This window comes from Calidris pugnax, unplaced genomic scaffold (assembly GCF_001431845.1).
Source record: "Calidris pugnax isolate Ruff unplaced genomic scaffold, ASM143184v1 scaffold70, whole genome shotgun sequence".
Classification (NCBI taxonomy): Eukaryota; Metazoa; Chordata; class Aves; order Charadriiformes; family Scolopacidae; genus Calidris; species Calidris pugnax.
In genome coordinates this window covers 2,063,757-2,089,419 of record NW_015090862.1, presented here as the reverse complement: position 1 = coordinate 2,089,419, position 25,663 = coordinate 2,063,757, and the positions used below count along the sequence as shown (strand labels likewise).

The window sequence follows — 25,663 nt, the reverse complement described above, 5'->3', positions numbered from 1 at the left end:
GTGTGGGGCAGCGGGGGGTGTCCCGGGGCGGGGGGAGGGCTGGAGGAGGGAGAGGGAGTTCAAAACCGCCTTGTAGTTACTTTGAAAACCTGACTGGAACTCCTTTGAAGTTCTGCTTGCTAATAGTTTGCGTGTTGCCTACTAATTTTGTAGTGTTCTGTTTCTGTTCAGGCTTTCTTGCATGTCCTGATTCCTAACTTATTAAATCATTAAATAAATAATTTTATTTACATTTTTATTGTTGTTATATTTTTCCCAGTTGCTGGACTTAAATGTCTGCTTTTCGAAAGCAGTTTATACCGGTTCAGCCCAACTAGTACTTGACAAAGTTTCAACTGTAACGTGACATCAATATGCAGGTGTATTTATAGGATGGCTTTTGCATTTTTAGGGTTTGGGGAAAGGTGTTTTTTAACTGTGAAGATCCTTTTTAATGTCCTCTGTTCATTTTTTTGACAGGATGAAGCGGGAATCCCGGGTATACTTGTTGGAGTTTCTGTAGATGGAAAGGAAGTCTGGTCAGAAGGTTGGTATATGGGAGCAGTAGCTGTGCATGCTGCTGGGAAGTGATGAACTTTTTAAAAATGAACGATTCAGACTCACTGGTCAGGCTGGGATTTCATCCATTTGATGTCCATCTCCAGGTAGCAGCCAGAAACAGGTGTCTAGGGAGTATGAAGTGGTACTTTCCTTGGTAAGTGCCAATAATTGACAGGATCTGATAAGTTATTCGCTTCCTGAATGTGCTACTATATCTCAACAGTTATGTTTAAGAACCTTTTTTCCATTAATTTTCCAGATTGGTCTTTGAATATACTAACACTCCAGGCACGCAGCTGTAGAGTGCTCTGGTAGAATTGTATGTAGGAGGTGAAGAACTCTTCTCCCCACAGGAGCTTACTTAATAGTCAAAGTAGTAACGGCTCGTGTTTGGTGGTCTGTCTCCTGTTTGGAGGCTGAGGTGTAGATTTTTGCTGGGAAGGTACCAAGATTGAACAGGTGTCTTCCTTCCAGAAATTGCAAGTGGTTTTTCTGGTTACACAGTTTAGTTTTAAATAGAGTCTGTTAGTACTGCTCATATCATGTAGACATTTGAAGTTTATTTAAAACAGCACACCAAACTCTGTGTCTGTTTTCAGAAATATTTTTGGGGTTTGATTTTTTTGGACATCTTAAATGGTAGTAGTAAATAGCAACATATTTCATTACTGTGATACAGTAGTTGAAAAAATAATCTTTGTAAGTAAGCTTGTTATTAACTTTATTCTGTTAGTCTGTTGTTGCATTAACTTTTATAGATGTGTAAAGCTGTTTATAGGTTTTCATTTCTCGTTCATCATGACAGCAGTGGGTTGGAGAGCTTCTGGTACCTGTTGTCAAGTGGCCTAATAGGAAAATTGTTGTAGAAATTTAATCACAAACTTTCTCAAACTAGATAGCTTTTTCTGGTTCTCAAATTACCTAGCAACGAAAGCAGTATTTTTTATAAGACTTCTGCAGAATCCCTTCCTTGCATGCAGGGAAGTAAGTGCCTGAAGGAACTAGTGCCAGGTTGTGGTTTGTCACCAGTAGCAAGACAACTTCACGTGGGAGCATGAGTGTTCTGTACCCTGCTGCAAATTGACACAGAGAGCAACACTGCCTTTAGTAAGGTGGCTGGGAGGTGGGGAACATCCCTCTAGCAGCCTTTTGGCTCGTTTTGTTGCCCTCCTCCCTTCTTCATGGGGAGAACAGGCTTAAGTTGCATATATTCTGTGATCAAGGTACTGAACCTGCTTTCTTGCTAAACTGGTGGGGAGTGATTTGAGATTTCGAAGGGATTTTCACTGAGGGGTACAGCACCTGCATTCACAAGCACCATGCAAGCATTTGAGTAGTAACTTCATGTAAAAGGAAGGGTCTTGGTCAACTAACATGTCATCTGGTTTATTTTGTGTATTTTGGCAAGGTTTTTTTATTCCTGAGTAGTTAATTATTAGGCTGCAGTTTTATATAGTTTATATAGTTTTACGTAGACAGACGTGCATTGCTTGCAGGCCTTGCTTGTACTGAAAACTGCAAATATGTCCTTACTGCATTTAATTGCTTTTTATGCTGCAACACCACTTGCATAATTTCTTCAAATCTAGCTCAAACTGAAGATTAATGTGGGAGCCTGATAATGCCTTATTAATTCCAGTTCTGGCTACCAGACTAGTGAGTCCGTTATGTTAATGGAGAAGCCGCTGCCCGAGCATCCACTCACCATTCGTGGGGACTATTGGGGAGGGACTCTTTATCAGGGAGTGAAATGATAGGACGAGGGGGAATGGTTTTAAACTGAAAGAGGGGAGATTTAGATTAGATCTCAGGAAGAAATTCTTTACAGTGAGGGTGGTGAGGCACTGGAACAGGTTGCCCAGAGAAGCTGTGGGTGCCCCATCCCTGGAGGGGTTCAAGGCCAGGCTGGATGGAGCTTTGAGCAACCTGGTCTGGTGGGAGGTGTCCCTGCCCAGGGCAGGAGATTTGGAACTTGATGATCTTTAAGGTCCCTTCCAACTCTGACCATTCTATGATTCTATTAAGCTTTTAATTGAAGTTATGCTGAGTGATGTTGAAACATAGTGTATAACACCATTGTTTTGTGAAGCTTTACAGCTTAGGTAATTGCTGAGTTTGTGTGTTATTCCCTTTCTCAATTTCTGTGTTGATAAAATAAGACCCTTTACTGTTTCAACCATTAATTCAGAACAATAAAAGGGGTATTTATGACAGTTGGTCAGTCTAGATTTTGGTCTTTGGTTTTCTACATAGAACATTTGACCTCAAGAGTATAAATTTTGGGTTAATGTTCAATCTCATTTATCATTAGGTTTGTTTTGGAGTCTCAAACCAGGACAATCAGTAACTTGAGATGCCATTGGCCAATAAAATGGGCTTTGATTAATGGTTCTTACTGCTTTAAAATGTTATTAACTTAATTGAAGCAGGAGCGGGGATAGTTCAGTGCTTCATGTCCCAGTTAGCTAGAGGAAAAACATTTTATGGAGCCAGTAAATCTAATTCATTGCAAATAATTAATTCATCATGTCTCTCTGCAAAATATTTATCACAATGTTTTTATTTTCTTAAAGGTTTGGGTTATGCTGATGTAGAGAATCGTGTGGTATGTAAGCCGGAGACGATCATGCGAATTGCTAGTATTAGCAAGTGTCTTACCATGATGGCTGTGGCTAAGTTGTGGGAAGAGGGGAAACTGGATTTAGATGCTCCGGTGCAGAAATACGTCCCTGAATTTCCAGAAAAAGTCTACGAGGGTGAAAAGGTATGGAATTGTAATTGTTTACTGATAACACTTTTTTGGATTTTTGTTCCAGTCATCGCACGGCCATATGTGTGGACCTATTCCTGTAAAGCACCAAAAGTCATTTAGATAAATGGTGATGTTTGCAGCTCAAAAAAGCAACACTGGAAATTTGGATCTTCAGTTTTATATCAAGTGTGTAGCGCGCACCTAAATATGTATATATATTAACTGGGTTTAATACATGACAGTTAAAAGATCTTATATATCTTTGTCTGTTGTGTTTTTATTTTCTGGTGATTTAGTATGCATCATGTCTCTCTGAAGAGAGCTCACATTTAAATATTGCCCTTTCTACCTAGGTCGCTATTACTACGAGACTGTTAGTTTCACACCTGAGTGGGATTCGTCACTATGAAAAAGATATTACAAAAGTAAAAGAAGAAAAGGAAAAGGCAAACAGAGCATTTAAACAAACAAAGCCCTGTCAGGATAAAGAACAAAAAGAAGAAGGCGGCAAAGGGATTGAAAAGACTGATTCTGTCAAACAGAGGAAAGAACACGAAGGTGAGGTAAAAAGCCGAAACTCAAAACCTGGCAGGAGAGACAAGGAATTTGAGCAAGAGGAATATTATTTGAAGGAAAAATTTGGAAGTGTGATTGAGTCACTGAAGATATTTAAAAATGATCCCTTATTCTTTAAACCAGGTGAGTTTCTATTCATTTAAACCACGATGTGCTCTTCTGGGGAAATTTTTGTTTCAAATTGGAGGATAGTAGAGTCAATATTTGGGTGGGATTTCTGTTTTGTTCTGCTTTTCTCTCCCTGCCCTCACCCCATTTTTTTGTTGTTATCTTCTTGTGCCCCATTAAAAGCTCAACAGAGCAGTATTTGGGCTGTTCTGCACAAACTATCTAGTCAAGTAATTGTCTTAAAATTGACATAACTTTTGAGGACTGAACTGGTCAGGATTTTATCAGTTCAATTTTAGATAACAGTCTTGTCTAGATATCTTTACCAATCTACTGACTTAAAGAATTATGCTTATATGGTTACCTTCCAATGATGCATCTGCACCGTAATCCAGCAGGGTCAAAATCTGGTGTACAGATTTTGTTTGTAAACAAGGTTTACGAGTAATACAAAGAGTCCCAGATAATGCAGGAGAGAAGAGAAAGAGGGACCTCCGGTAGAAATAAGACACTTCTCCCAGGAGCTCTAAGTAATGGAGTAAGCGCTATGGAACGTATAAGTTACTGAATTTATAAACGCTAAAGCAGATTATAATTTTGGTAACAAATTTATATCTACAAAGTATTTTGTAAGTGGATACCAACTTCTTGTATTGGTGCTCCGGGCTTCTAGATATGAAGTTACTGAATTTATAAACGCTAAAGCAGATTATAATTTTGGTAACAAATTTGTATCTACAAAGTATTTTGTAAGTGGATACCAACTTCTTGTATTGGTGCTCTGGGCCTTCTAGATACAAACCAAAAGCAAATAATTTTAGTCAGGCACTAAACCAGAGCTAAAAGACTTTACAGAAAGGCCATACCAACTTCTTGTATTGGTGCTCCGGGCTTCTAGATATGAACCAAAAGCAAATAATTTTAGTCAGGCACTAAACCAGAGCTAAAAGACTTTACAGAAAGGCCATAGAATCACAGAATTGTTAGGGTTATTTATTGTGGGAATTATTTAAGTTAATTCTAGTAGAATCACAGAATTGTTAGGGTTATTTATTATGGGAATTATTTAAGTTAATTCTAGGGACGACTTTGAGGAACTTTGGGTGTAAATTCTAAGTTAATTAGGTTAACAGGCAAATGATACGCATTGCTGATAAACAGTAAATAATGTGCATTTTTGGGTAGAGGGATAGGAGCGGGGGGAAGTTAACCACTTGCTGTCTTGGAGAGTTCTTGGAACCATTTCAAGTAAGAGATCTGTCTTGCCTGTAGCCAGTCTGGCAGTTGCTTGATACCTAGATGTTTCATGAAGGGCATTAGCACAAGAGTGAGATTTTTTTAAATGAAACATTGTTTTGTAAATAAGTTATATTGTCTTAAATAAGATGCATGTTAGTGTTCATATGGCCTTTCAGGATATTCTAGAGCTAGAAAACTAGAACTAGAAACACTATGGCAGAGGTGGTCGAGACCTTTGAAAGCCTTGAGCGAGTCCTACCCTTGTCTTTCCATCTCTGGGGAACAGGTGCACAAACAAGTCACAGTAGACGAGCGTCTTTTAAGAAGTGATTTTATGGTTTGCTTCAGCTTTCCAAATCCAGAGATCCTTGTTAGAACTGGTGTGGCAAATCTTGTGGAAAGGATGTTGAGTGTCAGTCTCCACATCTTGGCATGACACCTGGCTGTATGCGCAGATCCCTGAAAACTTACACTGTGTTTAGAGCTACCTGCCCTTAGCAAGCATCTGTGTCTGCTGTGGTACAGAAATTCCTAGAGCCCAGTATCATAAGCTTGTGATTCACATTAAAATGGGGATGGAGGGAGAGTCTTTTAATTGATTATTTGTTGCTATATATGGTTTTATTCGCACATGCGATTACTTAAATTTTATTCTTCAGATTCTATTTAAGCGTCATGCAGCTAACTTTTTTTTTTTCCTCCCCCTTTCACATTGTGTTTCCTCAAGGTAGTCAGTTCTTGTATTCAACGTATGGCTTTACTCTCTTAAGTGCTGTTGTGGAAAGAGCTTCAGGACAAAAATTTACAGATTATATGCTAAAAATGTTTCGTGATTTGGATATGCTATCGACTGTACTAGATGACAACGAAGCAATGATATATAACAGAGCAAGGTAAACGAGGATGAAACTTTTTTTTTCCTACAACAATTGTTGCTCTTTTTGTCTTTATTAAGCCAACTGAATTAAGAATGCATTAATTATTTTTTTTCCAGACTTTTAAATGAAATGGCTTATGTTATTTCAAAGTTAGTCACGTAACTGTTTTTATGTCAGCATTATGGTATTGGTTCTGTAATTACCATGTAAAATTACAGAATAGGAAAAAAGCATTTCATGTTATAAAAGTATTTATAGGGGGGAGTGGCAGGGATGACTTTGAAGTTTGCATTTATTTTGGGTACAAATAAGCAGGTAAGTGTAAATAAAGAAAAATAAAGGAGTAATTTGGAGATTATGTTAGAATATATAGTTACCTTGGTTTGCTTAATATACTGACTTCTTTTTAAGAGTTCTGTGGAATTGTAATAGTCTTATAGTAATACAAGCTTTTATAAATTTAATTGTAGTATCTTAAACCAGAATTAAAATTCTGTTTAACACAGAACATGTTTTACCAATTGATTTCTTTTTATTAACTTTTGGAAGAAAAAAACCCTGCCAAACCAAAAAAAAAAAAAAACCAACCAAAAAACCACAACCTCCCCCCCGCAAAGAAATTTATGTAACTGGAAAATCCATTCTAATGTAGTGTTTAAGGGTAGAGTTTCTTGTCTTCCTCTCCAGTCTTATTTTATTGACCTACCTGTCTGAGTTCTGAAATTTGAAATTCCTTTATTGACTCACCTGCTAAATTTTGGTGTAGGAGACGAGTTCAAACTGAATCACAAAAGTAGGTTATGGAAAAAGTCTCATGAAAATGATAATCAGACCTTTGAAAAGTTCAGCTTCTAAAATGCTCTCTAAGAATGAAAATGGCACTGAACATGTGGAATCCAAGGTTTATAGTACTTACATATATGTGTATATTTAAAGTGCACACACAGAGAGCAGTTTGTAATGTTTTAGGGATAATTTTACTGCTGTGTTCTAAGATCCTTTGTGCTGTTTATTTATCTTGCTTGCAAATTTTCAGAGCCTCTTCTGGCTGTAGACCTGGATGCTAGTGATGTTCTCATAAATTATCAAGCTTGTACAGTCAAGTTCTTTTAAATATATGTGTGTATATTAACCCTTTTATAAACTGAAATATGGTTGGGATGAAAGAATTGGGACAAACACTGCTTTTGGGTGTCTTTTTATGAGATGCTAATGTGATGGTTTTGCTTCCACAAGTAGCTAGCTTGGTGCCTCAAACAGTTGACATGTGGTATGTTTAATGGTTTGGTTATACTATATTTCACTGACATGAAAACGTTTAAAAAATCATGTTATAGATCTCTTAGAGGTGTAAGTCAGGCATTTCAGCATCTTTGTGACAGGTGCTGTGATTGAAAAGCTGACCATAGGGACACCAAGATAATCAAGTTATTGGCAGAGCTGATGGTAGTCTTGGACCATTCTTTTCTCTTCCTTTGCTTCCCCCCCGATTTTTTTTTTTTTTGGCGTTGGTTCCTTTTCACAGCTCTCCAGGTAGTACATAGACATCTTGTGGTCTAAATGCCAAAGGTTGAAATTCATCAGATTATATCTTTATTCAACATTCATAGAATCATAGATTCCTTGTCATATGTTGTATCACATTAATCCAGTCATGATTGGACTGTTTCTTTCAAAAGCATAATTCATTCTGTGCTTCTGTTGTTCTGTTCCTGGTAGTTCATTCTGCAATTCTGTTTGGTAGCTTCTAATTTGTATTTTAATGACAGGTTTTGCAAGACTCTTTCATGCTTCTCATTCTTCGTAAAAGTTCCCGAATATTCAGTTGTTGTAGAATATGGTAACTGTAATGGAGCAGTGGAGGGAAATCAACCATAAATGGAAACTACTGTCTCAGAGCAATCACCTAAGACTTCAGTGAAATTTCAGCTCAGTGTCTGATGAGCATGGGGTAGTTGTAGGATTCTTTCTTAAATTCTTTAAATCTAGTACAGTGATTTAAGGAAAATCCTGTGCTGGCTGATCTATAGATTTCTGTCACAAGTATTATTTGTATATTGCCTTTACTCTGAGTATATCCTAAGAGTAAATAGACGGATTAGTGCTTTTATTGAAACTAAGAAATCACCTTAATTTTTGTTTTCCTATCTGAATTTTTTGTTGACTTTTCTGCAAGAAATATGTTTAAGAAAAATACATTTTAAAAAATTCTAAAGTTTCATGAGAACAAGCTAATACATGCTCAGATTGCCCTTTTAAGGTAAGGCAGCTTAAAATAGTTGTGTGTAGTCCGAGAATGACAAGTTGAATTTTCTTGAATTCTATCTAGGTGTTACGTTTACAACAAAAAGGGACGGCTGGTAAACGCACCGTATGTGGACAACTCTTACAAGTGGGCTGGTGGTGGCTTTCTGTCATCAGTAGGTGACCTTCTCAAATTTGGAAATGCCTTGTTATACAGTTATCAAGCCGGACAATTTAAAAACACTCACAGCAAACTTCTTCATAGGGACACCAAGATAATCAAGTTATTGGCAGAGCTGATGGTAGTCTTGGACCATTCTTTTCTCTTCCTTTGCTTCCCCCCCGATTTTTTTTTTTTTTGGCGTTGGTTCCTTTTCACAGCTCTCCAAGTAGTACATGAACATCTTGTGGTCTAAACACCAAAGGTTGAAATTAATCAGATTATATATTTATTCAACATTGTTTGGCGTTGGTTCCTTTTCACAGCTCTCCAGGTAGTACATAGACATCTTGTGGTCTAAATGCCAAAGGTTGAAATTCATCAGATTATATCTTTATTCAACATTCATAGAATCATAGATTCCTTGTCATATGTTGTATCACATTAATCCAGTCATGATTGGACTGTTTCTTTCAAAAGCATAATTCATTCTGTGCTTCTGTTGTTCTGTTCCTGGTAGTTCATTCTGCAATTCTGTTTGGTAGCTTCTAATTTGTATTTTAATGACAGGTTTTGCAAGACTCTTTCATGCTTCTCATTCTTCGTAAAAGTTCCCGAATATTCAGTTGTTGTAGAATATGGTAACTGTAATGGAGCAGTGGAGGGAAATCAACCATAAATGGAAACTACTGTCTCAGAGCAATCACCTAAGACTTCAGTGAAATTTCAGCTCAGTGTCTGATGAGCATGGGGTAGTTGTAGGATTCTTTCTTAAATTCTTTAAATCTAGTACAGTGATTTAAGGAAAATCCTGTGCTGGCTGATCTATAGATTTCTGTCACAAGTATTATTTGTATATTGCCTTTACTCTGAGTATATCCTAAGAGTAAATAGACGGATTAGTGCTTTTATTGAAACTAAGAAATCACCTTAATTTTTGTTTTCCTATCTGAATTTTTTGTTGACTTTTCTGCAAGAAATATGTTTAAGAAAAATACATTTTAAAAAATTCTAAAGTTTCATGAGAACAAGCTAATACATGCTCAGATTGCCCTTTTAAGGTAAGGCAGCTTAAAATAGTTGTGTGTAGTCCGAGAATGACAAGTTGAATTTTCTTGAATTCTATCTAGGTGTTACGTTTACAACAAAAAGGGACGGCTGGTAAACGCACCGTATGTGGACAACTCTTACAAGTGGGCTGGTGGTGGCTTTCTGTCATCAGTAGGTGACCTTCTCAAATTTGGAAATGCCTTGTTATACAGTTATCAAGCCGGACAATTTAAAAACACTCACAGCAAACTTCTTCCTGGGTACCTCAAACCAGACACAGTGGCGATGATGTGGACTCCAGTGCCAAAAACGGAAGTATCGTGGGACAGGGATGGTAAATACGCAATGGCTTGGGCTGTAGTAGAGAAAAAACAACAATGTGGCTGTTGCAGACAGCAGAGACACTACGCATCGCATACCGGTGGTGCAGTGGGGGCAAGTAGTGTCCTCCTGATTCTTCCTGAAGAGCTGGACTCGGACACTATAGATACTGGGCTGGTGGCACCACCTAGAGGAGTAATTGTTAGCATTATCTGCAATATGCAATCAGTTTCACTCAACAGCACTGCCTTAAAGATTGCGAGGGAATTTGATAAAGAAAAATGGGCACAATATATAGATTAAAGAAAAGAGATACGCATAACTTAACTCACTGTGCTGAAACATGAAAAACAAATGGAGAAGGGTGTAATTGGACTTGGAGATCGCTAGAATACATGAAGAAAAAGCATCCAAAATTCACTTAATTAACTTCTGCTAGTGGTGCTAAACTTACATGTAACTGGAATTCATCTCTCAGGGAAGTTCCTAACTTACAGAAAAGGAGAATGTAACAGTCAAATGTGAATTCCTGTAGTACCTGTGTAAATTACCATTGTATTAGCAGGTTTTTTTTCTCATCCAGTCAAGCATTTGACCAAGATTAAAAAAACTAGCATCGGTTTCTTGCACTGAAAAGTACAACAATAAATTACCTACCTTAAATGTTAAACTTTAAAAAAAATTCACATCTTGATTAGAGCACACACAGACATTATTCATTATTCTCACAGTTTCAGTCTGCCAAACTGTTCAGTATTACTTTTTACAGAATAATAGTTTTACTGTTTTTTATATTTTCACATAGCGCTTTTCTTACTTGCTTAAAAAGCAAAAAAATGCAATGAAACCCAAACCTTGAAGCTGCATCCAGAATGCTGACTTATAGCAGAAGTACACTTTTGTCAGAGCTGTGGATTGTTAAGAATTAGAAAAGAATGAAGCTAGAGTAATGTAAGTAAAAATCTATTTTTTTGTCATTTAGATGTCCTCTCTCCCATTTTTATTGGACATAGAGAATGTGTGAAACTAGTTTACTGTGAAATAAGGGTATTAATTCTACAGTCAGATATGCCTGAATAGCACAACATGGTAAGCTGTCAAACTGTCTCATTGTTTTTGAAGGATACACATGCTCACTTTGGTAGCCAGAAATGGCACTGTGTTCTGTAATGCAGTTATTCCTTTAGATATAGGAATTAGGAACTCAAATAACTCTACTTGAAGCCAGTAGTAGAAATTTCACTGAATTTCACTGAATTTTTAGAGTTGGAAGGGACCATAGAGATCATCTAGTCCAACTCCCCTGCTGAAGCAGGATTGCCTGGAGCTAGAGCATGTTACTCAGGACGGCATCCAGGTGGGTCTTGAAAATCTCCAAGGAATGGGACTCCATGACCTCCCTGGGCAGCCTGTTCCAGCGCTCTGTCACCCTAAAGACCCTTCAGGAAAGGTTTGAATACTTACCTCCTTGCACTGCTTGGCAGCTCTGCCTCTGAATTTAAGGAGCAAGATGACAGGTGGCAGAAGTTGGCCTTACTTGCCTCTTTCCCAAATTAGTGCTTCTAGTATTAACTTCATCATTGTTACCTACCCCATGATGAAGCATCGTGCTGTGGGGTCTGTTCCCAGCAGCCTGTGGTAACATTTTATTAACTAAGACTGACAGACCAGGAAATTTAGTATTTTGAGGTGTTGGTGTTATACCTACATTTTTAATTGAAGGGAGTAGGACTGGTTTAGTACTTTTCATGATTATAATCATTCTTGTGCCTTAGAACAGTACGAGCTTAGACCTAAACTATTTGCTTGGGTTTTATGGCCCACTCACCAATCCTTCACTTTTTCATTCACTAATGATGGATTGTCTTTCTCTCAAGGGTATCAAATCAGTAGAGACAACAGAGAGAACCCTTCTGAACGAACTTTGCACTTGGTCAGGCAGTAAATTATCTACTCTTCCACTGAGGTCTTTAATAGTGTTTGAGAGCTCCAATACAGTTGTACCAGAGGTGAGCAGTTTCTACAATAGCAACGTATGTTTTTTTTCCCAGTCCTGAGCAGCCACCAGCTGGGTAGATGTGCAGCAGCAGAGGTTATTGCCCGTTTTACACAAGGAACAAGAGTAAGTAGCTCTGAGTTGTTTTTGTGTTGAAGAATATGTGAGTAAAATAGACCAAATAGACCAAAAAACAGTGTTTTAAATATAGAAAATCTAAAAAGTAATACTGTTATTTTAAAACTTACACTTTTTTGCAAATGGTATTTATTCTTGCAAACCATTTTGCATACTTGACAGAAAACAAGTATTACTCACTGACCGTTGTGTTTGGATTTAGAGAAAGATTCAGGGTGTAGAAGGCATAGGTTTACCATTATGCTTGCCTGCACATGACCAAACACTAATAAATGTAAATATTTGAAGTGTGAAAGAAAAAAAATAATGGTAAGAAGTGTCTGAGGCATTTCTAACACCAAGATCTTAATGACAGTGCCTAATTTCCCTCATAGACTATGTTTAGCCACCAACTTTTTATGAACATACCATGTTCTTTATGCTGTATCTCCTGTAACGTAAGGCTTTCAAAAAAACCCTCTGTTGTCACATATATGGTGTTGGAGATGCTATGATGTCTAAATTTCATCTTGCAGCACCTGGACAATATGGGTCACTGACTTTCTCTGATTTGGTATTTACTTAATCATAAGTCCTTACGTTTTAGGGTAGAGGAAGAGAAGGCAGAGATACAGGAGACTAGGAATCAATCTGGCCTTAGCATATGTATTCAGGTCACAAGTGAATTAATATTGCTATTTTGATCTTTATTCTGAAAGCAGTTTTTTGATGGACCAGCATTAAGTGTGGGAAACTAGTCAATTAAGAGCAGCTTTCATAAGCTTGCTCTTACATTAACCTTTATTGTGAAAGCACAGTTTGGCACTGACATAAAGCTGTACTTTTCTTAAAATGCATGTATACTAAATTGGTGCATCTATTTCTGTATCAACACCTGCTTTTTGCATCTGATAATTATAAGTGTTCACTGTTTCAATTTACTGAAATAAAACTTACCTTGCAAATGCAACAAGTTGTAACATCGGGTTTTGGAGTTTTTTTATTCACTAGAAATGTACAAGTTTTAAAAGTCATAAAAATACAGGTTAAATAAAAATTCCCAACAATAATTAGCTCCCCAAGAGCTAAGATGATAATGAGATGTTAATACTTAACTTGAGATATTATTTAGTAAAATAAGATACATAAAAGACTTCAAATGTTTTCTCGTGGCTGAAAAAAATACTTTTTAACAGCCATTTAGAAAGGGATGGCTTTTAAAAACTAACTAAAAACCTGTTTCCTCATTGCAAAAAGGTATTTATTTAATGTCAGCATTTAATACTGAAAATGTGCATGGTTTTGCTGTCCTAGTGTTTTACTGACTGGATACCATTCACAGCTGTTAGTGTAGTTTGCTGACTTACTGGTGCTTACATACACACCATATGCCTTCTCTATACCGAATGGTTGCAGTGTTTTGCAAAAGACACTTTTTTTTGTGTGTGTGTGTATCTAGAAGTCTCAGTATAGAATACCAAATGCAGTTTCAAGACCAGATTAGAGGGAGGGAAAAAACATGCATTCCAGGAAAACGGCTGAACATAAGTGAGTAACTTCATATTTTTATTTATCACCACATTACTCAACATAGTAAAGGGGCTAAAGCAATGTTGAAACTAAATGATCCATTTTAAATCTATGTAACACTTGCAGTTAGGGTAGCTGCAGTAATAAACTATACAAAATGCATTCTTATAGCAGTTTCTGTCACCATATGCGTTACATTGCTGTAGTTGATGATTAATGAGGGGAAGGAAGCAGCAAGTCCAAGGCGTTTATATTAATGACTCCACTCAATTAACAATACACTGTTTTAAAGTAAAATTATAAAAATAGAGCTCAGTTGTTTGCAAACTTGCAGAAAAATCTTGCACTTCAAATCATTTATTGAAAAAGAGATTCCAGCTCATTAGTCACCAATAGCATGTAATTTTTACAAAATCAATCGTAATTACATTGTTGTATTAACAGGCGTTTTTAAACTGGTAAGGCTTTCAGGAACACAGATCCAAACCCACATGCTGAAGTGTTCAGTGTTGCTTTCTTCTAAATGAGCAGCCTGCAAAGAAATCACATGAGTATAGATATGAATAGTCCTTAAATTGTTTGACTGCCTTAGAAAATTGCCCACCCAACTTTTGTGCAATAAATAAATTTCATGTACTACAAGAGCTGAAGATTTAGCACTTTAGAGTTTGCTCTAACTCAACCAGAACAACATGGCTGTCACATAATTCAGCTTAAAATAAGGCTAAGGTGTTACTATTTCTTTTCTTCCAGATGCTTTTAAAAATTTCAGTCTACTGTTCCATCCCTTAGTGATACAAACCCCAAACTGAAACAGCTGCTAGGAGTGCTGATACCTTTTCAACTGCTCAACAGCCTTATTTCAGGTACTCTGTCCTCATATAAACTACATTCATAGAGTAGCACATGGTTATAGCACTACGATAGGCAATTTGCATATATATTTACCGTTTGACCTTTAAACAAAACATGAATAAAATCTGGATTTTTTCTTTAGTTTTTTTAAACCCTCAAGTACTTCCAGTGCTTTTCTTGTATCACAGACATTGGGTTGCATTTCAAGATATACTGGTGCCACACTAGTTATCTGTATATGAGTGGTTATTTGTTCCTTTACGATTTATACAAAACAAAGTTTGATTAAGCAACATGAGCCAGGGAACTGCCATACAGTACAGTTCAAAAACAGGCAAGGCAGCACTGACTAGCAGTGGCACAGAATGGCTTTAGCCTGGCAGATGTACCCTACTCCTTTAATGCTGCTTTTTAACGCTCTAAACTTAGCTCAGAATTAAACAGGTAGTACTTACTACAGATAACCTAAAGGAAATCACAAGAAAAACCACCTAAACTTGAGTGTACTACAGATAACCTAAAGGAAATCACAAGACAAACCACCTAAACTTGAGTGTGTTTGATCACAATGTAGCTGCTTAGCTGCCTGGCATATCTGGATCTGAAAAAAAATTTGCAATTCAGAGCCCATTAACAATGTTTTTACTAACCAACTCTAAGCAAGTTGCAAAATAAGCATTCCAATATCAGTTTTCAAAATCAAAGTTAAAATACTTGCAGGCTATAAATACGTACATGCATTTATGTAAGTGAAATACTTGGGCTGCTAAACATTGCCCCTTACCTTCTGTGAGCCTGGCTTTGCCCCCAGTAGGCTGACACAGGACAGTTGAACACCCTACACACAGAACTACTGTCTGAGCATGGCTGAATACAGTCGTGATCTTGTAGCATCCTGGAAAACAGCATTATTAAACTTTCCATTAATGATTTCCAGCATGATTTTTTTTTTAATTGTATGTGCAATTGAATCAGATACTGTAAATACACTTGTCCAAAAATGGATCTGTATTTCATTACACAGCATAGCAAGTAAAACAAAGCAAAACATTGCTATTGTGGTCTGAAGTACTTGCTTTTACTAACATACATAGGAAAGCAAAAAAAAAAGTGGAGGAGTTCTGGACTAGCCTTCTCTGCTGAAGAGAAGAACCCCTCTAGCTAGAGAAATATTTAACTTGTAACACTAGAACATTGTTGTTGACAAAGTCTGGCAGCTGTGAATATAAACACTGCTGTTCAAATCTGTGTTTGCTTTCTGTTTAATAATTGGTACACGCAAGGCATGTGCTTGGTTGCATTCTACAAAGCCAGCGTCATATTTAAACGAGAAGACTTGCACAGAATAACTTCATTAATTCCAGATGCAAGAGGCACCAGCAACACTTTGTTTACAATTTCCAAATACTATGACTTAAGAAAGAATGAAATCACTCTCGTACGTGGCTTAGACAAAGGGATTTTCACTGCTTTCATTCTTTTGCCTGCAAAGTATCTTTAATTAGCCAAGAGTAATTATCAGAGAGAAAAAACTTGTAAAGGATTTACTCTGGATGGGGATATAGAAAATAGACAAAGAGATAAAGGTGAGCATAGATGCCATTTTCAGCATGTGTGGACCAGAAAGATGACAGAGTTTATGTTGTGAGGAAGGGCCTCAGAAAGCTCTCTAATGAGTACTGGTTGGTAGACAGAACTCCTGTAAGGCAGAGTAACAGATTTCTGCTTTATTTAAATCACAAATAGTAACTGCACAAATCTTTGTTTGCACAAAACTGCTCGCAGCTAAAATTTAACCGTAGCAAATGTTGTTTTCCTCCCATGAATATGTACTTCCACGTTGATGAGATTTTAACTTTGTGGATTTTGCAGGGAAAGGAGCCAAATCCAGCTCAGTAACTAGCTAGCAACTTCAACACCAGTGAATGATGCACGAGGCTGTCTAGTGTTTTCAGGGCCTCGTGCTTCAGACTCTCTTGTTATTGTAGCTCTACTCTTTGTGCTGTGTGCCCCTCAAACTCAATAACCAATTAATCCAACAATAATGAAGATAACAAATGACCCTATCTTGACATTAAGCAACAATAATGAAGATAACAAATGACCCTATGGGCCTATGTTGACATTAACAGTATCTTAGTATATGCATGTACACTGGTTTGAAGAAAGTTTAAAAAAAATAAATCAGTGGCTTAGCCTTCCTTCAATCATACATTTTTTAAAAGTAACCACACTTTCCTTTCAAACATTTTTAATGAATTTACCTCATTTTTAGATGGAAAACAATGTCTCAGAGCTTCTTAGAAATCTAAGCTACTAAGAAAGAATAAGATAATAAGGAAAGATGAATACAGTAACAATTCCCTCCTCCTAGTCAGGATGATCACTACTGTATGTTAAGCCTACGACTGTGCTTACTGCTATAACCTTCTTACACCGGGGCAGCTTCTAGGAGGTAAGTTACCACATGACAGTTTCTGTGTCTCAATATGGATGTAGCTGTGCTGATGGGAGCTGTTCGCTGGTACAGCACACTCCTGTAATTGTGCTAGAAGACCCCATGTTTTAGTTTATAAAAGAGAAGTTGGTTATACAGATGTTTCCGAGCCAAGGTAATGAAAATCTGTGAAAAGCAGACATAGGCAACACCTTAAATAGAACCCCTGTATACGAGAGCAAGATGTTAGGTTACTTCTTAACAGCAACATGGGAAAAAGGCAGCTGTATATGTTTTACCTTCTATATAAACTCCAAGGATGTCTGTGTAGATCCCTGCAGAAAGTTTCTGGTTGTCTTCAAGAATCAATCAACTTGCAAAAGGAACGAAACGATCTTTTCTTCTATTTAACATTTGTGCTGTGGATGCTTTAAGGCATCCATTTCATCTTGCTTCTTATACGGGCAAATCTGGGGGTTTGGTTTTTTCCCTACTTGCTGGGATTTCATAAAAAAAAGTATCTCGTGCCAGACCTCCAGAAAAGAAAATTAAAAGCTGATTGCTCAAATTAACTTTTGTGAAAGGCTGAAAACACTTTTATTGTTAAAAGAATCCAAAGCAATATATAGACTTTTTTTTTTCCTCTGCAGAACAGATAAACCACTTTTATTTTAAAAAAACAATATTAAGATATCAGACCATTAATGAAGATGAACTACCTTGTTTTTTCCTCTGCAGAACAGATAGACCACTTTTATTTAAAAAAAATAACATTAAGAAATCAGACCATTAATGAAGATGAACCGCATGAAAAACTAGTTTTGTTCCTTCTGCAAGACGTAAACCTTTCAAATCTTTACCTGGGCATTTCACATCCATGAAGTAAGAGTTTGGGCTCTGCACCAGACGCTTCTTTTTGTGCTTTCTCTTCTCGTCCTCCAGGGAGGGATGCACCAGGTCCTTCGCCAGCTGGGGGGGACAAGAGGGAGAAGGCACCGCGCGTTAAGCGGCGCTGGGAACGGGCGGTCGGACAGCTCCAACCGAGCACGGCCGCGGCTCCAGGGCCACCCTCCCGGCGGGGCCGGGGGCGGCGGGGCCGGTCAGACCCCCCCCGGGGCCTTCCCAGACGGTGAGGCGGGAGGGGCCGCTCCCCGTTCCCCCCGCCAAGGCCGCGGTAACGGGGTGGCTGCTGTCACCCGAAGCCCCCGCCCCGTCCCCGAGGCCCGCTATCAGCCGGAGACGAGCGCTCGGCGCTGTCCCTGCCCCGCGGAAAGGCCCGGGCGCCGCTGGTAAACAACTCACCGGCATGGTCGCTGCCGCCGCCGCGTCCCCCTCCACGCCCGCTTCCGGCGGGCACGGGGCCGGGGCCGCTCTGCGCGCTCGGCGGACTCGGCTCTATGGTGGGTTGGAGGGGAGGGCGGAGTGGGGTGCGCTCCTCCTGGAGCGGGAGGCTGATTGCCACAACGGCATCGGCTCGTCACTTCATCGGCTTAATTGGGTCGGGAATGAGCGCGGGGAGCGCGTCCGCCTTGGCTGGGTGTTTGCAGGAGGTCGGAGTGAGGCGCCGGCTGGGTTCCCGTAGGGAAAACGGCATTTTGGGGCAGAAGCAGCGTGAGAGCTCTATGGAGGGGCGTGAGGGTGCGGCTGGGGGGGCAGCTCTGACACGGCAAAAGGGATTAGGCACAGAGATAGACAGTCTTAATGCGAGCCCAGTTCTCTTTTCAAAAATTCTGCTCATTTTCTAACAGATTAATACATGACACAGGTATTTTAGGGTAATTAATGGAATCTAGAAGTCCCGTCTACTTTTATATTAGATGCTCAGTAAGTTGTTGCTCATGTTGCTTCTTCCTAAATGACACATTGCATGAAGTTGTGCATACAACCTATGTGCGCGTTCTTCTGCAGTTTCCCACCCCAGTCAAAAAAACAAAAAAAAAGCGGAAGAATTTCTGTTAGTCACCATTTATGTGTTCAAACCCATTTAGGGAACCTGTGAGAAATAAAAATATTGCAGATAGTGGGAATGAAAAAAACATTCTTCATTAGTTTTTTAGTAAGAGGTTGAGTGGGTTTTTTCCATAAATCAATAAAAATAATCACAAATATAATCTGTAAAGACTTGGATTCAATTAATCAAGCCTGGAACACTTAAAAGTGTAATTCACTACAAGTCCAGTAAGTGGCACAAGCAGACCTTATGAAAATTGCTTCCCATGAAAGGCCTTCCAAGACGTACAACAGGCAGTGTGTTGACGCACATCCTTTTTGAAGAGAGAACTGATGCATTTTGCAAAAATTATTTTAAAAGTTTGCCGTGAGCACAAGTGAAGGTGTAAGTTTAATAGGGGCAACAATATTCTCAAAGCTGGGATGTCCTCTCCCGTGCTGACGCTGTACACAGCTTTCAAAATCTTTCTTCCACCCCAGAACCCTACATTATTCTGCAAGAATAGACCAATGCTTTTCAGTGCTTCAACCCATTATATTGGTTTTCCTCTTCTCGCCGTCACAACCATCATCTCGCAGCGCTGTAATGCCATGTTAGCGTTTTTTCCTTGTGCTCTGGGATGGTGATGACACACAGACAGAGGTATTTAGGAAGTATTTCTTGTTATATCATGGGGAATTTAATATGAAAGGCTGACTCATACTTTCCCCTGCATGCTATCCTGTTATCAGCACAGAGTCAGTTTTTGAGTCTTAGCTGTTCCTACTCCCTTTCAGTCTTTTTCAAATGTATGCTATTTATCTGCCAGCAGAATGGAAAGCGGAGACTCTATTAATACTGTTGATTCAGAATCTGAAGGAGAATTGTGTTTTCCTTTGTTTAGGAAAATACCTTCCCAATGTATAAAGAACCATCAAAAAAATCCCAGAACTTCTAAAGTGCCGCCCTCCTTCATCTCTTCCTCCTGGCTTTCTCAAGTGCCTTCCCTGCAAGGAGCCTCTGGTGCTTGAGGAAGACTTTAAAGAGTCACCGTTTACATTAAAGATTGGTTTCTGTGGAAGGAGGGGTACACAGGATGATCTGAAAACAGGATGTGTTTTGGACACATTCCTCTGTTTGGTTCTCTATTTTGGTTTTACTTGGAGATTCATTTCCTTTTCATAACTGCTTGTAGTTCAGTGACCTACTGAATGAGTCACTTCTAATGCATTACCTTCAGTCTTACGATTGAAGCTTTTTTTGAAGTATTCTCTTCAGAAAACAGAAATGCAACACTGAGTTTAAGTTGTGAGTTAACAAGGAGAGAAATGCAGTCCCTACCACGGTGGCGTGGCCTACAGAGACAGAGACACATTCGGGTCTAAGAGAAGGACTTCCCCTTTCCAGCCTCCTCCCAGCAAACGAAGGCTTTGATGTCATTTTAGAGAAAAGAACAAGAAACATTATCTGTTTGCTGGAATGACAACAGAAAATTTCCGAACACCGATCTGGAGGCTTTTAAAACCAACATAGGGACAGTTGGGTGTTTTTTTTCCCTGCTTTGGGAGTGTCAGTCTCTTGCTGTTTAAACGCTGAATCTGTGTCTCTGTTGAGGTTCCTGGCCATGGTCTCCTGCTGGGCTGGTCCAGCCAGCCCTCCCTGCCAGGAGGGAGGTGGCGGCTGGGAGAGCACCCACTGACACCCAGTGCTGCTCTGTCCTGCTCCATTTATGACCCCTGCAGCTGAGTTTGGGTGGGTCCTTAGGATTTGCTGTTTGATGTTGCGAGAATACAGGCTTTTCGGGGGGAGTTACTACAAAAACTTGTTGAAATTGACTGTGTTCACTGAGGAAATCAGTAATGACCGATTTAAAAAAAACCTAATTCATCCTAATAATGCTTATAGTGGTTTGTCTAGAATACTAAAATTTGCATGAGTGTCTCCATAGGACTGTCATTAAGACTGTTTAGATTTCCATACACTAACCAGCTCTAAGCTGCACTCCAAATAAGTAGGTTCACTTCAAGTGGTGTGTTTGATCTGGAACGCAGTCTGTCTGTGGCTTTGCCTATACTGCAGAATTAAGTATTATAATTTTAATTGATTATAAATTAATGGTGTAAACCAGGGCATGTAGTCACTTGGTTTAAATATGCTTATGCTGAGATGGTTTAGATTAGCACTGGAACTTGAAGAAGGTCCACTTTTAGCACCGCCATAATAGCAAACCTTGAAATTAATGGAACTTATAGATAAGAGTCTTATAAGCACTTATAAGTGCTTTTCCTTTCTGGAATTGAACTGTACATACTTTAAGGATTTTTTTTCCACTGATAATTACTTGATTTAACCTCTTCTATGTAAAGTTCTGCAGTGTGTACATGTGGAAAATTCATACATTCAGATCACTAAAGGAGAGTACTGTTCTTTGTAAAGACCAAAAAAATTAAACCTATGCACTGGTCTTCTTACAACTAGGAATTAAAAGCAAGACATATGGATATCAAATGCAGTAAGACAAGTGTAGAATTATCTACCTGCGGTAAAAGACGTATTTCCTGGAACTGGAGAATAAGTGAGGTTTTTTTAAAGGAGTGTCACATGATGGTCATCAAACAGTAATAAATTACGGAGGCATCTGCCAAGACCAGAGTTGTTAAAGATATACATCAAAAATATTATCATATTAGCTAGCAGAGTCCAAAAGCTAAGGAGCAAAGCTCCTGTTAATGATTTGCAATTAGGTGGCATTCAAGGCAAGACTGCCTTATGATATTATCTTTTGTAGGACTTGGACCTGTAGATTCCAATTATTGCCAAAACAACAGGATCCTGGTTCTACCAACATATTCTAAACTCTATTTGTTGGGGTTTTCTTTGAAACCTTGTACTTAAACAATTAAGATGTAGGATTTCCTACAATTTCATATGCATTGAACAGAAGAGCTTAATTAAAGACCGTTTTTCACACAGTTCTCATTTTACTTAACTAGTCTCACCTTTGAACTGAGAGGAAAAATGTATCTTTGAAAGCTACAAGTAATGATGCGTGTCATTTGAGAAAGTGAAAATGAGAGTGGGAATGAATCTGTTTTTTTCTTTAAAACGTAGGAGTTGGACAAGTCACAAGTATTTTCTGGTTACTCAATGTGTATGTAAAGATTGCTAAATTTATTACACATGAACAGAGGGACTAATTGCATTTTGCTATTCATATTAGTGCCTTTCTGAAGCTGAGTGCTTTAACTGATGCACTTTACATGCACCTCAGTGACAAATGGAATTCTGCCGTATCTTGGTTGGGACTCAACATGTGCTTATTGGAGCAGCTGTGGTATTCAGGCAGAACTGTTTGGGCAGTCATTTAGGGGTTATAAAGAGTTTTAAAGTTCTGCTTTTTTGAAATGCACAAGTCAGCATCACACTATTAGGGTGCTATGGCTTTTATGTAGGGACAAAAGGGAAACCATAGTATCAAGCATTTTCTATATGCTGCACGTCCAGTGTTCCCCTCGGTGGCTCTCCCATGTCAGAAAAAAAAATGAAATGTTGAATTGTGATTGATCTGTTTGACTGTAATGCAGTATAAAACAAATATTGCCTTTTTCAATTTAGTGCAACAACAGAGATTGGGCTTCGAAGTATTTTCATGGAACAGGTATTGTAGCAGCTTGGTTATTGATCCTTAGCAGCTTTGATAGTGCTCCTCAAAGTTTTGCTAACATGTTGCAAGGTATACAATTGTACAATTACAGTTTTTCCATGTTCTAGAAAATATAAAATGTAACTCTTTTATTTTTTTATATATCTTGTTTTTAAAGTTCATGGTTAAGTAAACATCTGTCCCTTGAATCTGGCAAACTGGCACTTTTCCAAATCAGAACAGAACGCAATATTGCAAAGCACCAGTGTAATTAAAAAGGGAAGTAATTTGCATTATTTTTCTATAAAACTACTCTTGAGTAACAGATGGCGATTGAAACATACTGCTCCAGAGACATATGGAAGTCTATTTGTTCCATAAAACTGAAGAGTGAATATTAACCCCAAAATTACTCTCTTCAATGCTGAAATACGATTGCGTAGTAATCTCCAGTATGGCTTTAATTACAGTGCATAGCAACTCATGTCTCTGAAAATACAGATACAGGGAAATGTTTCAGAGATTAGTTTTTCATTTGCAGTTTCCTATAATCTGATTATTAATGCTAATCTGAAATAATTAACCAATTTGGTTTGACTGCTTCAGTGCCAGGTTGCCATTATCATTTATAAACCTAAATCTTGTAATAAGTATTATAACAACCCATCTTAACAGCTAAACAGCCCAACAGCTAATTATACAGCACAAAAATGAACCAAGCAGCCATGTTTCCCAATTCCACCCTGAACTGGGCTGATGTCTCCAAGAGTGTAAAACAAAACAGAAAGAAGTGGCAATTCCCCTTATCCTTGTTTTGCTGCCTTGATTCCGCTCTCTCAGATGGTATCCTGGTCTTCCAGAGGCCTCAATCAAACAAACAATGAAATTTTTACTTGAATCACAACACAGCATCTATGATGTAAAGTGAGATTTTGATACAATTAACTAAAAGTTAGGTCAGCATTCATGACAAGCTCTTACCAAATTCACCTTTACAGAGATTTACAGCATATCTGTCATTGGATTTTAAACAGCTTGTTATCGCAGCCATATACTGGCCAGGAACACCACCAGATTGAGACCCTTAACAAGGAAGATTTGGAATAATTAGTAACTAGGAGAAGAATAGTTTTTGTTTTTTCAAGGATTATAACAGCTGAAAGTATTTGTTTGGAGTGATTCCTCAGAATACTTTGCACAAATGCAGCAGTAGCCAGGCGTTAGACTAGTTGAGCCCTGTTTCACCCCATCAAACTGTAAGTTAATGCCATGGAGTGATTTTTTGTGTGCTTGGAATACGGAGGCTAACTGTGTAGGACAGAGCTTTAATATTCAAAACTAATTTTGTTTAATTCTGTATGGAACTCAGCATATATATTTGCCAAATTAACACCAAAAAAAACCCCATGAGAAAGTACTTTTTACAGTTTTAGGCTGGATTATAACTAATAGACGTGGCAGCTGATGGGAAGACCCTTAGGAGCAGGTATCTCTGGACTGCTGTTAGGTGGTTGAGTCACACTAGCACCCTCCAGTCCCATCCAGAGACTCCTTGCTGCTGCCTTCCTCCAGGCAGCGCTGAGCAGGATGTCCTCCCCACGGGGTGACCAGCAGGAGCGATGCCCTGGCCAGTGGGTGCCAACGGGCCAGTCAGCACCCATGGGAGGGGAAGCCTGGAGGGGGCTGAAAAGGAAGCTGGTAGCTCAGGCCTTGCAGGATGACAATCCCTTCAGGAATGATTTGGGGAAAACAGCTCTTTTGCCTTTGTTTTCCCAAGAGGGAGGTGAAAACTATTGTAGTGATTTATAGCGTTAGAGATATCTATTTATCGCAGGTCTAAAGGCTACAATTTCTAAATTAAATTAAAGCAATAGGTTTTCACTGTCATTTTAAAGTCTTTCAGCAATGCTATTTATTTTTCTACTGCCTTGTGATATTCTCTGAGGAACGCAGCATAATGAATACCTAATGAGGCTGCCTCACACCGAGAGATAATTATCAGTGGAAAAAGATGGGCAAAAGCGTTTATTGAAGTGCTCTAGAATAACCACATGTTGCTCCAGAATACCCAGGGTTTGGTGCTACTTGAGGCTGTGTGAAAATAGTTTTTCTGTTGTGTGAACAGTTTCTTCCTTCCTTGGCACTCCCAAAGCAACACGTAAATATTTGAGGCCATGTATGCACTCTCGTGTCCCCTGTGCTTATTGGTGACGTGCAGCACGATGCTGTTATTTATTGTGTCACTTGAGCAGATAAATACATGACTCTATTTACAAATTTAGCTGGTTTCCAAAGATAATTTAGCCTGGTCCCCTGTAGAATGAGGCCAACTGATCGCCTGGTGATAGCAATGCTCCAAGTGTTGTTAAATTTGGGATGTGTGTGTTTCTGTGTGGAAAACTCATGTGTCCCCTGCCATTTGAGCACCAAGAATGCAAGGTCTCAGCCCTGACCCTCTGTTTGTTAACTTCTGTGGTGTCAGTTTGTGCTGGTTTTTAAAACTCAACCTGAAAGGAGGCTGTAGCGAGGGGTTCGGTCTCTTCTCCCAAGTAACATGTGATAGGACTGGAGGGGACGGCCTGAAGTTGCACCAGGGGAGGCTTAGGATGGATATTAGGAAAAATTTCTGCACAGGAAGGATTATCAAGCCTCGGAACAGGGTGCCCATGGAGGTGGTATGTGGCAGACGGGCAGACGTGGTGCTGAGGGACCCGGGTCAGTGCTGGACTTGGCGGTGGCGGTTGATGGTTGGACACTGTGATCTTGAAGGTCCCTTCCCATCCCCATCTGGGCATGACGCCGCGATTCTGTGAGCGGTGCTCACATGCGTTCGCACAGAGCAGCGCCCGACGGGCCGCTGGGCTCGGGGTTCAGGGGCCGGGGCCCGCCCGCAGACTACATCTCCCGTCGGGCCCGGCGCTTCCGGCGCGTCATGACGCACGGCGTCGCCTGCCGCGAGTGGGCGCGGGGCGGGGCGGGGCCTGGTCCCCTCCCTCCTCCCGCCCTCCACCGCCCCCTCCTGCTGCTGCGGCGGCGAGCCCGAGGCCGAGGGAAGATGGCGAAGACCTACGACTATCTCTTCAAGCTGCTGCTGATCGGGGACTCGGGCGTGGGCAAGACCTGCCTGCTCTTCCGCTTCAGCGAGGACGCCTTCAACACCACCTTCATCTCCACCATCGGTGGGTGAGGGGGCGCCGCCGCCGCCATCCCCGGGGGCGGGAGGGGTCCTGGCCGCGGCCCTCCCGCCTCCAGAGGAGCTGCCGGGAGGGCCGGGGGGCGCCGCCCGG

At 39.5% G+C, this 25,663-nt stretch overlaps 3 protein-coding genes across 8 annotated transcripts in view; 2 read left to right on the top strand and 1 right to left on the bottom strand.

Annotated features, from left to right (window-relative positions):
* The window catches only part of LACTB (lactamase beta), a 15,657-nt gene extending 2,696 nt beyond the window's left edge, over positions 1 to 12,961 (top strand). The window contains exons 3-7 of the mRNA XM_014944294.1: positions 460 to 526; positions 3,114 to 3,304; positions 3,646 to 3,991; positions 5,943 to 6,108; positions 9,628 to 12,961. Coding sequence (XP_014799780.1) covers positions 460 to 526; positions 3,114 to 3,304; positions 3,646 to 3,991; positions 5,943 to 6,108; positions 9,628 to 10,171 — 1,314 coding nt within the window. The 3' untranslated portion in view covers positions 10,172 to 12,961. The remainder of the gene's footprint in view (positions 1 to 459; positions 527 to 3,113; positions 3,305 to 3,645; positions 3,992 to 5,942; positions 6,109 to 9,627) is intronic.
* A 419-nt stretch (positions 12,962 to 13,380) lies between these two features.
* The window catches only part of RAB8B (RAB8B, member RAS oncogene family), a 40,684-nt gene continuing 28,401 nt past the window's right edge, over positions 13,381 to 25,663 (top strand). For 5 of the 6 annotated variants that reach the window (XM_014944391.1, XM_014944390.1, XM_014944388.1 and 2 more), the window contains exon 1: positions 25,382 to 25,555. In XM_014944391.1, coding sequence (XP_014799877.1) covers positions 25,432 to 25,555 — 124 coding nt within the window. In that variant the 5' untranslated portion in view covers positions 25,382 to 25,431. Of the gene's footprint in view, positions 13,530 to 14,264; positions 14,378 to 16,641; positions 16,822 to 25,381; positions 25,556 to 25,663 lie in introns of those variants that run through there. The other variant, XM_014944392.1, reaches the window with a different exon arrangement.
* On the bottom strand, positions 13,527 to 18,245 carry RPS27L (ribosomal protein S27 like). The gene is made up of 4 exons (XM_014944393.1): positions 18,106 to 18,245; positions 17,664 to 17,772; positions 15,151 to 15,261; positions 13,527 to 14,043 (listed from the first exon to the last, which is right to left on the bottom strand). The coding sequence occupies exons 1-4, from the start codon at positions 18,109 to 18,111 to the stop codon at positions 14,015 to 14,017; spliced, it is 255 nt and encodes an 84-aa protein (XP_014799879.1). The 5' UTR covers positions 18,112 to 18,245; the 3' UTR covers positions 13,527 to 14,014.